At 40.2% G+C, this 14,472-nt stretch overlaps 1 protein-coding gene across 2 annotated transcripts in view; it reads right to left on the reverse strand.

The window, feature by feature from the left end:
- Nucleotides 1-4,388: 4,388 nt before the first annotated feature.
- The window catches only part of fam204a (family with sequence similarity 204 member A), a 36,333-nt gene continuing 26,249 nt past the window's right edge, over nucleotides 4,389-14,472 (reverse strand). The window contains exons 6-8 of one of the 2 annotated variants that reach the window (XM_036126493.1): nucleotides 6,143-6,252; nucleotides 5,904-5,994; nucleotides 4,389-5,809 (exon numbers count right to left, since the gene is read on the reverse strand). In XM_036126493.1, coding sequence (XP_035982386.1) covers nucleotides 5,943-5,994; nucleotides 6,143-6,252 — 162 coding nt within the window. In that variant the 3' untranslated portion in view covers nucleotides 4,389-5,809; nucleotides 5,904-5,942. Of the gene's footprint in view, nucleotides 5,810-5,874; nucleotides 5,995-6,142; nucleotides 6,253-14,472 lie in introns of those variants that run through there. The other variant, XM_012850191.3, reaches the window with a different exon arrangement.

The following is a 14,472-nucleotide window of genomic DNA, read 5'->3' on the forward strand; positions in this document are numbered from 1 at the left end:
CCTTATTTTAAGAATAGATCACCTGTTCACCATAGTCTTATGTCTTGTGAATTTCAAAATAAAGGTTTGTCTTAAAAATGACAATATGGTTGATTTTACTTTCATTTTGCATTGATGTAATTGAGTTGTTAATTATTTAATCAATGTAAATCGGTGTATTGTTTAACCCCTAGTCGCCACCTTTGTAATCCTCAGGAAAATACCGACTGCGTCACCATTATCAATTAGTATGTCTTCTTCTGTGGTTTAAAACGACGAGCGTCTCCTCTCATTGGAGAATCTACAAAAGTCCTTTTAATTTTTAAATTTTTTTTGGGGTGGGGGGGAGCAGAAAAAAAAACACTCGTTGAAATCGAAGCATATCCATGTGCTGGAACGGTCCAGTCAAAGCCTCTATGACGACTGAGATAAACTATTTCTCACCGTGACATTTAGCGCGCCTCTAACCTTCGGAGTCTGAAACTCAAGTGGCCATCTCTGCTGTATACACTGCAAAAAGGGAATTAAAGGTAAATAAAATGTTCTTGAAATGAACGTATTTGTCCTGGATTTGAGCAGCTAGATAAGACTATCTGCCAATGGAACTGGTAGTTTGACCCCTAAAATAAGATAATTAGATATAATGCACTTAAAATAAGACGATGGAGATGAGCTGTTCCTATTTTAAGTGCAAAAATCTTATTCCATTGGCAGATTGTTTAAACTTGCTGCTCAAATCAAGAACAAATCCACTCATTTCAAGATAATTTTAGTTCACTTTTTTCAGTGTAAATCTCATACATCCTGGAGAGAGCTGCTACCCATATCCACCCAGACTGTGGCAGCACTGTTTAGTCTATAAACACTTATTTTCTTACTGTCTGACTTAACTTTTTATGAAGTCAAGCCTGTGAAATGAGGGTTTCGCTTCATATATTCGTATGAAAGCGGGAAACGTGCATTCATCAGCCTCATCAGGAGTAACAGTTCCTCCACAGAGCAAATCGTCCTCTGAGCTCCGCTGCGTGCCAAGTGTGAGGTGTTCCACCGTCTCTGGGCTTTATCAGTAGCATCTCACAGATCTCGCCTCCGTTAATCCTCTCCTCGACAGCGATAGCAGTGAGCGATAGGGCAGATGTCTCCTTACCAGGCAACATATGTCCCCCCTTTCATACAACAGCAGCTTTCCCCGCCACTTAATGGGATTGTTGCTGTCGGTGGTGGTTTGTAAACCTCCCCAAACACAACAAACACTTTTCCTAGAAGTGGGGTTCAGGAATTTGTCACAGGATTTCACAACAAATCAGCCTGGGTCAGGGGCTAAGACTGGCCTCCAGTAACAGACTGCTGAAAGACTGCAGCTCCTCCACACGACGAGAGCGAAAAGTGGATTTTCCAGCTTAAAAGAGAAACGGTCTGTGCCCTGGGCATTACGCTGTGTTCAAAGAGATTAATAACGCGATGCTATTGATACGCAGCTGTGCCGCTCTGGGATCTGCTCTGATCGCTGACATCTTCAAGCTTTAGACACACAGGTCCATGGGCTTCTATGTGTTAAAAACATAAAATTTTCTGTTGTTTGGGGATTTATTGGTCAGAAGTTGATCAGCAGAGGAGATAACAGTAAGGTAGAGGTTCTATATTAGAATAAAGCTGTTGCTGCGAGGAAATCATGGGTGGGTTACACACATTCAGGCTACAGAAAGCTGATCTGGGCATAAAATTTCCAGCAACACGTAAAATTAAGACCCCACCAAGCTTTCGTGTCTCGCCTGGTGGCACAACATCTTATTGTCGGAGGAGATTCATATGCTGCCATTGGTGAAGCCACTCGTTTTTAGCAGCGTTTATTAGACATCAGGTGGCGCTGTAAATCCTGTATATTATGTGCAGGTCAGTCTGGTGACCCAATGCTCTTCAAAAGCCAGCTAGTGCCTATTTAATGTCTGCCACAAAGATATTTGCTTTAAAAAAACAATCAAGGCATTTTTTTAAGGTTAATTTCTCATCAGGTAGAACTACAAATTGCATGTATTATGTACAGATTGGCTTTCCGTACAAGACGAAAAATGCATTACTCACAGGAAACAAGCACTCTCATCCCAAACAGGACATTAGGGCTGGTCGATAATTCAATAACGATATTTATCGATCGATAATCGTATATCGATGATAGAAAAAAAAAAGGTCCATAAAAGGTTCAATAGAATAAAAGTTTGCCTTTCTTTTGCATTCTAGCCATGTAGGTTAATATTACAGTCATTACATCCTCCCAACCAATCACAAGGCAGAACCAGTAAGCTCCGCCCCCTTCAAAGAGTTTAGAGAACACATGTTCTTTTTTCTTTTTAAATACTTGCAGTTTTGGTAAAAAGTTTGTTGAATAAAGTGTAGAGTTTGAATTGAGTGGTTGTGTGTTTGTATCAAAAATAGGTTGCTAAGCAACAGCATAAAATAGCCAGAGCTGCACTTAAAATATATGTTTTGAATTAGTTGATAATTATCATATCGACCAATAGGATTTCTATTTTAACAATATGTTTTTTTTATATATTGTCCAGCCCTAACACACATGGATTTTATTGCTGCTTTTAAAGTCATAGCTAAAGCACTCCACACCAAACAAATGCGAGAATAGCTGGAATGATGACCAGCAGGAGGCTGACAGCCAACTGCATCAGGTTTCTGATGATATGGCAGCGGTGGAGAGGGAGTAGAGGCAAGTTTGAATACAGAATGGTCATAAAATAGTGCGATTACAGTACGTTGTTTATTTATTCAAAATATTTGATAACAGGCTTAATCTTTCCTTAATGAACACCATTAAATTGTCAGACATTAAAGCACCACTGAGGTCTTGAGAAGCACTAACTGGTGCTCAAACAGTGTTATACCACAGTGTTATACCTGGAACAGTGTTTTGGGGTTTGCTGTTTGCTTTCAGTCATTTTAAACCTCCTTGCTTGCTTAGTACAGGGTAAAGCTAAAAAGCCAAACACTCATTGCAACTTGCAGAGCTTCCTTATAGTTTATAGTTTACAGGGTAATTTTGGACTTTGAATCTAATCTATGTGATTATATAAATTTAACTGGAAATTAAGCAGACCTGATCAGCAGGTGTATGGTGACTTGAGACTACATGAATGGGTAATTGGTGATATACAAACTGGAGTTTGGTTGACAGAACAATAATCCTTGTACACGGAAGGCTGCGTTAGAGCCGCATCATTAGAAGGTGGGTTTTCAGTGCCTGTTGCTGTAAGGGTTCTTTTCTGCTTAAAGAGCAAAAAGCAAGGCCTGGGTCTATTTGGATCCCCATTTTATACATGTAAAAAGATGTACTGTATCTAAATCATCTTATTTCTCTTGCTAGTTAAGTACTTCGAGGAATTATGGAAATAAACATTAACTGTCATCTAACTCTATATTAATTTCTCAAGACACTAAAGTACACTATATTTTCACTGATTGTGGTTCTGGCTGTGGAGAAATAAAACCCCATTTGCTACCAGTGGACTCCAAGCAGTTGTAAATTTGGGTTTTGTCAGCAAGGTGGGTAAAAATGGATCCATGTTGTGCTGGAACCGTCCCCAAGCAGAAAGGCTTCTTTTTCTAACCAGGAAATTAAACAAGTAAGCTGGTCGTTTCACCCCTTTGGAGTTCTGGTTGTTTCGTACCCGGCTGGTTCTGGTATGAAATGGTACTGTGTGCTGCGGGTCACGTCAAGTGAAAGTTTTTTGGGATTTTTCTAAATACTTGGTTCATTGTCTGGTTATGTGACTATTTGGGTTCAGGTCATAATCAGGAGTGCATGTGTGGAGGGAGCTCAAAGATTAGGGCGATGACACAGAGGCCTGTCAACCTCATAGACTTGGAGCTCATCACCAAAGATAAATAGTCAAAAATGTAACATGCAAAAAAAAGCTGTTTTTGATGGCTATAATGTCAGATTAGAAACAAGTTTCCAACATCCATCTATCGTCTTATCTATGCAGGGTCAACAGATAAATATATTTTTATACATAAAACTGATTCTATAACATTCTTTCATAATCTTTAGAAAGATTCCTGTTCACAAGTCACAAACCTTTTGATTTTAAATCTGATTTTACTAAAGGTATGAACAATTTGAGGCTTAAATTTACCTTCGTAAGGTACAAAGCAACCAATGGCGTCTGTAACAGGCCATTTTAAAAAGACAACGGGGAACATTTCATTTCATACTGTCTTTACAGCCAATCATGTAAAGTAATTTTCCATATCCAACTCCTCACCTTAGGTAAGGTTTTATGTAAATATTATTTATCTGCTTAGAGACATTTCAGTTTGATCAGAGGTCACAATACCCTGTCAACTGGCTCACAAGAGTATTAGACCCTAAATACATGCAAAAAATATGCAAAAACACATTCAGATCATAAAAAACTATTTAAATTAAATTACATGTGTGATTAATTTCTATCCATGACCATGATCCATGTAAATACTTTGAGGAAGGAATCCAGCGGGGTGCAAAGTGGCAGCGTAATGTATTCAGCGACAGACAACTTTATGGGAATATATCTTATTCTTATACATTAACTCTATAAGTCATTTTCATTTCCTCATTTCGTTCATTTAATGAAGCATCCTCGACGTTTCTTCACTCCCGACTTCAGATATATTCTTCACAGCCGTCATCAAAGGTGGGGAAATCCCACGCTGTACTTTGATGAGCCTCACACGGTTTTAACTTGCCTCTCATTACTGAGATAATTAACGCTTTAATTAGCACCAATTCTCAACAACTGAGAGCGTCCCGGAGATGAAGGAAACGTGATGCAAACCCAAACCCAAAGCGGTTCTCCTCCAGTTCCCGTCCAGGTTTCTGTCGCTCTGTGCCGTAATTGTCGGCTAACTTTTCCTGCTGATGCCACTCGTTCCTTTTCTTGCTGCACACTGAATCAGGGAGACTACCACACCTGACCAGAGGACAAACTGATTCAATATGTGCAATGCAAACAACTTAGCTCAATTTAATTTCATTCTCATTACCTTGAAGCAAAGCAATCATCTTCTATGTTGTGGAGGGGGGAGAAAAAAAAGCCATCATTACAAATAAAGTAATTATCTCTCTTGCATTTTTTTTTTCCTCCCCTCCATGCCGCTTGGAATTAAGACTTCCTGGAGTCTGAATGAGGCTTTCAGAGGAGCCGAGCTTCCGTGGAAGCAGACGCTGCAGATCCAAGAAGATCAAAGCTGCAGCGACTGGAATCTGTGGATTTTAGACGAGTTTAAAGAAGCTGAAGGGAGCTCAGCGCACAATGAGCAGCAAGTGTAGGCTTCAGAAGCAAAAAAAAAACAACAACAACGCGTGCTTATGTTCGGGCTGAGAGACAAAAGCACGTCTTCCAGCATGGGTGAGGGCCAGCAGCAGAGTCTCTGTTTCAAACTTGCAGTTTACGACCGCTCAAAACAGTTTACAGCGGCCAAATTTCATTTTCTGCTCCCAAATCCGATCGCACATTATCCTGTACATTGCATTAGCGCTCTAATCTCCCCTTTCTCTTCCTGCGCAGAAGAAAGAAGCGCCTTCATGATTAACCCACTTTACAGCAATAAATAAACGCATCATCCAGTAATGTACACCAGATTTAATTTGAAGGGGAGGAAGGAAAAAAAAGGGCCAGAGCGCTCAAATCACTGAAATGTAATGAAAAATAACACAATGCAGACACCAGTGGGCGCCTTAGGAATTAATTTGAATGCCTCTTCATTCTTTCCCTCTCTCTGCTACACTCTGGATTGGTTTTCTCTCAGCCGACTGCCTGATGCTTCCCCGCTGTAATGCCTTCAAAACATGCGAGAAGAATAAAAGAAACACGATCGGTCCACTTAAAAAAACACAACAACAAAAAACATATTTTTTTTTTAATCAAATTAACCTAAGAGAGAGAGAAAAAAAGCGCTTTCCTCCATTTTCATCACATGAAGCCCATATTGCTTTTGGTTTCCCATCGTTGCTTCGCCTCAAACCTGCGACACACAAAAACAAAAAAACATTAAACCTCTGACTGTAATTTAGCCGCAAACTTAAACACCACATCGGTGGCTCTCCGGGCCAGCATCAGCCGGAGCGTCGCGCACAGAGACGTGACGGCCAACGTAAACACAGACGTCATACCCCCAGGCTATCTGCTTCTTCCTCTTCTTTGCTGCCCTCACAGCTTCCTCTTCCTGTTTGCTCCGGACGAAGTCACGGCAATCAGCAGCCTGAGCGATTTGCACGGCCATCTATTTAGAGACGCACAGAGGACAATGGAAATTAGTCTTGAGACACCACAAAAAAAATTAAAAATTAAAAAATATTGGTGCTGGTGTGGGAGGGTGGCATCTTGTCAGACGTTGCTTCCTGCAAATCATAACATAAGCTTTTATTGCAACGCAATCCTTTAACAGGATGATGTGTGACATTAGTGTCGATGGACGCAAGACGCTAACCAGAAAAGTTAGACTTAGACTTAGACAACTTTATTGTCATTTTGTATGCACAAAGTGCGTACAGAACGAAATTACGTTTGCATACAGCTTGAATAATCACAGTAAATTGCACTAAATTTCAGGATAAAGATGCAGCAGCGATTTATGTAAACAATTGAAATGTAAACAATGTAAACAATGCAGGGGAAATAGACAGTGTGCGATTCACAGTGTACAGGAGAGTATTATTAAAACCGTGTAATATACGAATGTGGTACAGAGTCCATTTGTGGCTTCAGCAAGTTACTAAATTTACTGAAAGATCACCAAGGAGTACAGAGAAAGGGTCTTCAGCCCCCATTAAATTATACATTGTCACTGATGTAAAAGAAATGATCCACCGAGCCATCGTCTTCTGCCTATCCAGCATCGGATCAGAATCAGAAATACTTTATTCCCACAAGGAATCTCTGGGATTATTCTCTGGGATCGCAGAGTCAACAGGTCCAGGAGGGAACCCCAGACATCCCTCGCCCCCAACTACATCCTCCATCTCATTCTGGGGATCTCAAGGTGTTCCCGGGCCAGACTGGTCCCTCCAGCGAGTTCTGGATCTTCTCCCAGAGGGACGTGCTCAGGAAACCCCCAAAGGGAATCACCCAGTGGACGTTCTGATCAGAGGCCCTAACCACCTTAACTGGCTCCTTTCAATGTGGAGAAGCATCGGCTCCACTCTAAACAAATTATATCATGATAAATCGCTTTAAAACAATTTTTTTACCTTTAATGTGACATTTGTCTTGTACTATTTAAGAGAGAAAATAAATATGTAAGATAGAAAAAGCAAAATAAAAATACAATAATCTGGTTGCATCAGTGCGGACACCCCTTGAACGTTCACCTTTAATTTTACGATTCAGTTTTACTGGTTTTGCCAACAGTCATCAGAATCTGATGATCCAGAAATAAAGTTTAGTCGTTCCAGTAGGATTTTCCTGTTATTATTTAAATTAGCATCATTTAGCAAAAGCCAAAATCAGTAGAAATGTTACAAAGGATTTTTTTTAAAGGTATCAGTCAGGAGCAGCAAATTTCTGGCAAGCGCTGGTTGTTACCTACCCTGTTATCAATATGTTTGGAGCAAGGAGGAGGGATAGAAGAAAATAGATGAATATTCTGGGTCTGATCTGGCTAAAACGTTCAGGTTTTATCAAAGGACCCAAAGTGGATAAAATTAGGAATAATTCCAAATACCAGTCAGGTTTAATTTAAAACCCTACGAGTGTCAGGTAGAAAGTTGGAGATAAGGAGGGATTTTATTTTTTAGCATTACAGTGAGACCGATAATCCATCAAGCCTACAAAACAATGACTTTTCTTTTGAATTCTGGTGAAGATGGAACAGGATTTGAATCTTGACATGCAGATCAGTTCAGTGGTGAAATACAGTTTTTATCAACTGAGACGACAGGCTAAAGTAAAACATGTTCTTTTAAAACAGGACAGTATTTATCATGCATTTATATAAAAAAAGGCCTTGATTGCTGTATCTCCTTATACTACAGTGTCTCACAGACTTCCTGTCTCGTCTTCATTGGTTCAGGATTCAGCGGAGCATCTTTTAGCTGATTAATGGCAAAGAGAACACATAACTCCTGTTTTAGGTTCACTCTACATTTTAGGGTTCATTTTAAGATTCTTTAATTGGTTTTTAAATCTTTAAATGGCCTTGTCCCGCCCTACCTCTCTCGGTTTTACATTTACGTTGCCCCTCCCGTCCACACAGGCCAGCTGACCAGCTTCTCCTGGGCGGGCTGAGGACGCGGGGGAAGCTCAGAGGAGACACAGCTGTTTCTGCAACAGCTCCAAGGCTTTGGTCCTCTGCCAGTGCACATCAGACAGGCCTCTTCACTGTCTATTTTTAAATCTGCTCTAAAAACTCAGCTTTTTTTCACTGCCTCTTGACCCAGTGGGAAACCGCTTGTCTTATCTGTTTGAGTTGCCTTATAGCGTCCTTGATGTGTCTTCTTCTATTTGTGTTTTAACGCTTATATGTTATATCTGTGCTATTAAATAAAGGTGCCTTGGCTTGAAGGGGTATGAATACTTTTGCAAAACAATGGATGTAACTTCAAGGACGTTAACAAACACCAATGAAACTTGTTCATTAAAAAATTAACTTAAAAGGAGCTAGCTACACGTCTAAAGGAGCAATAAGCGATTATTCACCACTAGGTGGGACCAAAACAAGACCTCTGCACATATTTCCTCATAACTTTATAATGCTGTTAGCATGGAAACGTTTCGATTCACTGGCCGTGCTCTCCACCATTTTGTGCCTGGCGGTGGCATTTTATGGGCAGGGAGGGGCTAAGCTCTGAGTGGCAGCTGTTCACGTGCACGTACATGCACGAGCGGCCTGACTCGGCTATGTAAGCAAAAGACTGGAGAACAACACAGACAGATGGCGTGTGAGGTCAAACCATAGTCCATCTAAAAAGATATCTTTAGTTCTTCGCATAACAAAAACAGTTTTTTAGTTCTTTCTATCTAAAATAAATACATTTTGCTTATTGCTCCTTTAAGTACTCCCTACCAGTAGGTGGCACACACCCGCTCGGTCTCTCCAACCTTTGCCAGATCCTTTGTTTAGGATTTGCAGACATTAAACTCACCGGTCCAGAAGGAAGGCGGTAACCTCTGTGTAGCTTCTCAGCCCCTTTGCTTCCTTAAGTCAGCACCAACGCTCAGAAGCTTGACCGATATTCACCCTTGTTTTGCTTCTTTTTTGGTCCGTGTAAATCCAAAAAATGTAACGCCAAGAAGAAACCATTTCTCAGCGCTATCATGGAGCTACTATGATCTGGCAACAACTGAGCTCCATCTTACACGACTTCAACCTACTGTTCCTAATGGTGCAGAGTCTTTCCTGTTGACGTTGGCATCGTAACCAGAGCTTAAATATTTACAAAACAGTTATTTATACACTTTTTTACAGGAAAATCAATACTTTTCTTCTGCAGCACACTAGACGTTCTGTGGATGTTTTTTGAAAAATTATTTGTTTTAATGCAAAAGTTGATGTTATAACCTTCAAAGTATAACCCAACTGAAATTAATTTTTTTTTTTGCAGATAAACTCGGGCAAATGGTGTTACTTTAATATTATTGTGCAATTACTTACATTTTCATGTGAACTTGTTTAGTTCTGCAATAGTTGCCTTAAAAGTGTCTTAGTGCTGCCCTCTTAAGTTGAACGGTGGCTATTGCAGTCTAAAATTCGTATTAGGTCAAACGGTTTAAGCTTTTGTCACCATAGTCTTGGTTTCGGGTACAAAATCATCCCAGTCAGTCACACGCACCGTAGCGAGTTTGGAAAAGCGAGCATTGGGAGCTTCGATCGATAGTGTTGTTCGATACTGCTTTGAATGGTCCACTTAGCCACGCCCCTCAGGGTATCTTGGCACCGCCCACTTTGGTGGTATTTGTCAAAATTGTCAGGGGGCGGGGTTATGCTTTCACATCGGGGTGAGTTACACTTTAAGATTAAGTAAATTCAGAAAAGCTGTTCAGAATCGCTCCTGTCACCTGAAATTATTTCTAGTTTTTTTAAATTGTTTGATTATCAGTTTTATTATCACACTAAAAAAGAAAAAACAAGGAAGGTGCCATCTTTATTTATTTATTTTTTACTTGCAGATGCTCACAGCCCACCCAAAAATCAGTCTATCTTGTGCAAATTATATGACAAGTTCTAATAGACAATCTACCATTCTCCACATTTTTGTCCAAATGTTTTAAATGGTATTTTTCTTTTTACTTGTCAACAATGTGTAGGAGACTTTGTGTGTTTGGAGTGAAGCAGGCAGCCCCTGAAATCAGAAGATGAAGAGAATGACCGTGACTGCAAGAGGCAAACATTCAAATCCCAGGGAAGACATGTGCGCATTGTGAAGCAGAGTAATCCCAATAACCCCAGACACACAGAAGCCTCGGAAACAAAGGGGCAAAATCCTGCCGCTTCGTTCACTCCTGAGATAGGTTTATTATTCAAGCAAAGGCGAACTTTGATAAACAACTTGGAACAATTTCACCAAACCTTTGGGTAATTCTCTCTAATATTCAGAGCACAATCAGCGGGGAGAGCAAGTCTTAAGGTAATGAAGAAATGTGCCACCACTGTGCCACTTGGAGGAAAAAAAAAAAAAAAAAAAGACCTGCTGAAAAAAAAATGTTTCAATTATAATTAAGTGGGATAAACTTTATTAGAAAGACTGAAACTAAAATATCTCTTAATGCATGCTGGGATTAAGCAGGTCAGAGCGAGCAGGCAGGAAAAATTAAACTCTAAAGGCTTTTTATCACCATATTTCAGGAACCAAGGGTGTAAAATGTTCTAATTTGGGATACATTAAAAGCCATAAAGGTCTTTCAAAAAGATTAATGGTACTTTGCTTGGATTTAAGATAAGGGCTCCGGCTGGCTGCAAGTGCTGGGCTCCGGCAGGGCCCTCAAGGCATTCATCTATACAGTCACTGGAAGATTTGTAAGAGCGTCTGAATAACCTGAAGCATACAGGCTATGACAGTTCTCCAGTTCTTTGCCATTTTATACATTCCTAAATTCCCCAAATCGTGTTTTCTCCTCTTAAAGAGACCTTAAGGGATGGCAGCTCAACTATAGGCAGTAGATCTGCAGATAAAGTAACTAAGAGTGCTCCCAGGTCCATGATGGGGTGACGTTGGAGCTAAATGAGCCAGTGTGGCCCCAATCAAAATAATCACCCGTTTAATAATAATAATAATAAAAAGAAAATGGCAGCTGAAGCTTTTCTAGGTCACACAAAAAAAAATGGTCACGGTGGTGAGAAGAGTGTGTGACCCTAAAAACGCACACGGTGGAAAAGGGGAGCAAATATGTGAAATGTTCATATTTTAAAACGATAAAATCCAGACTGACCGACGTGTTGTGAGCTAAAAATGTTATTACATTTAATGCTAGTAAAAGAAAAAAAAATAGGACACATAAATGTTCAAAAAAATTCCCGTCCCTTATAGGTTTCCTGTATAATAGAAAAATATAACCATATTATTTTTATGTAAGGAAGCTCTTCGTTATGATCTGCAGCATAATGTTACATCTCCATTTTTACTTTCATCTCATTTTTCTTTCTCTTCTTTTTCATTATTAAATTTTCTTTTATATTATTTAATTTTCTTTTGTCGTTCACATTCTTTTCCTCCCGTCATGTGATGAAAATATTTACTGATTGGTGCAAACAGCTTGAAGTGAAGCGCATCCAACAGCAGGAAATTAGCAAGTTCACATTGGTCATTACTGATGCTCTCCTTAACGCAATGTAAAATAAAGACATTATAAATAGTTTTCCATCGAGTCGCTGTGTGCCTTTGATAATTTTTATGGTCACTTGCTCTTCTTACCACTGGGACCTCTTATTTTTAATTTTTAGGTGAAAGCAGGGGGTTAAATGACCTGGAGATGTCAGGATACCTGAAGCATGAACAAAAACACAGCAAAGACCCAAAATCTGAGCGTTAACCAAACCTTCAATAATAAAAAGAATAATAATAATAAAAAAATGACAAGATAGTTGCTCAAATCAAATAAATATGTGATGCTAATTGGTTTTATTTGCAGATTTACAGCGAGCGTTTCTTTTTTCTGCTTCCTAACACAGGATTACCCGCGTTAACCAGCTCTCCTGTGGGGCTGCAGTCGAAGCGCAAAAAAAGGTCTCCAAAAACCCGCCTTCTGCTAAATTCCAAAAGCAAAATGAAAACTCCCCCAAAACCCACTTCCCTCGACCCGCATCCTCCCCTCGTTTAAATTCCCAACATACCCTCTGCTATATTTAAAGCATTAAAGGTCTTTAATTTCGCTCTTTTTTAATTTTTTTTATTTTTTATCAGTTTTAGTCGACACTCCCTGATTGTCTTTACTGGCGCTCAACATTAATGTCAACCAAGTTACCTAGGAGACAGAGCAGATCAAAGAGACAAAAAAAAAAAAAGCCCTCAAATGTCTGATTAATCAAGCCTGCAAACAGCTTATTTCTTTTAGCCTGCATGCAAGTATGAAAATGAGATTCGGAGAGCAGTACATTGTGCAGATTTGTTCATTCTTATCTGAACAAAGCCAGCGGCAGCTTATTTCATGGATCACTGGCACTGTCAGCGCTGTGGCGCCGAGCAGGTGACGGCTCCTCTTTCTGCGGCGAGAACGAAATTAGCAAAAAGTCGGCACAAATTAGCCTCTCATATTTTCAGTAATATGACATTATTTTTCATTTACTTTTTTGATCCACTTTTCAGGATTTTTTTTAACCCCCCCCCCTTCTCTCCCCTCCCCTACCCTCCTCTTTCTGCGTGCATCTTAGTGCCAAATCCTTTCACATCAGAGGCTGCTGAGAAATCGCACTGGAAGTACAAAGCGGGAATAAAGGAGAGGAGACAGGAAACCTCCTGCGTTCTTTGTTTACGTGGCTCCTAAAAGGCAATTCTTCCCACTCCATTACATATTAATGTAAATTAAGTGTCCATCACAGGCGTGTTTCTGTGTAGTGTTTCTCTCTCTTGTGTGGCCTCTGTGCAGCTCTGCTAAAAAAAAAAAGAAAAAAAAAAGGTTTATTCAGAGGATTAATTCTCTGACCTTTAGAAGATTTGAAGGCAACACAGAAAAAAAAAAAAAATGATGGAGCACAATGCCGGCGCTGCAGCAGCAGCTTAAGGCCACTAGGAGGGTTAAGTCAACAGCGCTGCTTTCTGTTCATACGTGTCCGGGTAGTCATGGAGATCCAAGCGAGGACTCAAAACACGGCGCCGCAACGCAACGACGGCGCTCAAAGTGTGCGGGAGAGACGCAGACGGAGGCCAACCCCGACGCCACGTTCACAGTTTTGCGTCTGCTTTGTTGCGTCATTGCCGAGGCGATCACAGAACACAGTGTGCCAATTAATGCGCACAAAGACAAAAGCTGAATGAGAGCTGAGGAAAAAACGCGTCTCCATGTGGATGAAGTGTCAAAGCTCCTATTAACAATATGAAATAAATGATGGCTTTAAGGAAGAAATGGCCTTAAACCCATTCATAAATTTCCTATCCAGGAAGCCTCTTCCAATTAAAACGTGTGAGAGGTGGATTAACAGGGGCTATATGGCTTTGCCTCGCTAAATCACCTCCCCGAGCTGCTCCGCTGAATTTGACGTGTAAACGATTAATGACCAGCCTAATTCCTTTATCACACCACCTTAATGCCTAAATAATGTGGCCTTAGTCAACTTTGGAAAGCAGGGCTATATAAGAGAGGAATGAATATCAGATTAGGCAGCTTGTGTGTTATTTCAGGATAATTTCTTTTGGAGTGAGGCTGAATGGAGGGGGGGAGAAGAAAGGGGGGAGAAAATGTCTCTAGCTGCAAAGCTTCAGTGTTGCAGGAACAACGACGGGGGTCAAAAGAGCAAGAGGTCGATCGATACCACCCAGATCGTATTGCAGACCAAGGAACACGATGTTTAAAGTGAGGGAAATATATCACATGGAACGCAGGTAGAGGTCATATCACTGAGTTTGATCCTTTTAGGGTTTTTGAAGCCATATGAAGATGCCATCACAATGTTTCCTATGTTGTCATGTCTGCTGGCAACTTTAGGTTCATGGGTCTAAACGTGAGGAAATTAAGAGGAGGTTGCCAGTGCAAATTCTCAGTTATCTGGGTTATGGAAACAGCAAACAGGGTTAAATAAGAGGGCTTCCGCTCAGATTTTATTCTGAAAACGTTCTGAAAACATTTCAAAGTAATGGAGTCTATTGAATATGATCAAATCATTCTTATTTTTCCATGGATCAGGTATTAACAGATTTTCAGCACGCATATGGAAAGTGACTAGCTTAGCGAGAGGGACAAGAAAAATATGCTCGTGGCTGCATTTCTAGAATTTTCTGCAGCATTCAACATCATACATCACAAACTATTATTAAGAAAATGATCTTGTTATGGTTTTGAGCAGTCAGCATTA

The sequence above is a fragment of the Fundulus heteroclitus genome, chromosome 22 (assembly GCF_011125445.2).
Source record: "Fundulus heteroclitus isolate FHET01 chromosome 22, MU-UCD_Fhet_4.1, whole genome shotgun sequence".
Taxonomy (NCBI): domain Eukaryota; kingdom Metazoa; phylum Chordata; class Actinopteri; order Cyprinodontiformes; family Fundulidae; genus Fundulus; species Fundulus heteroclitus.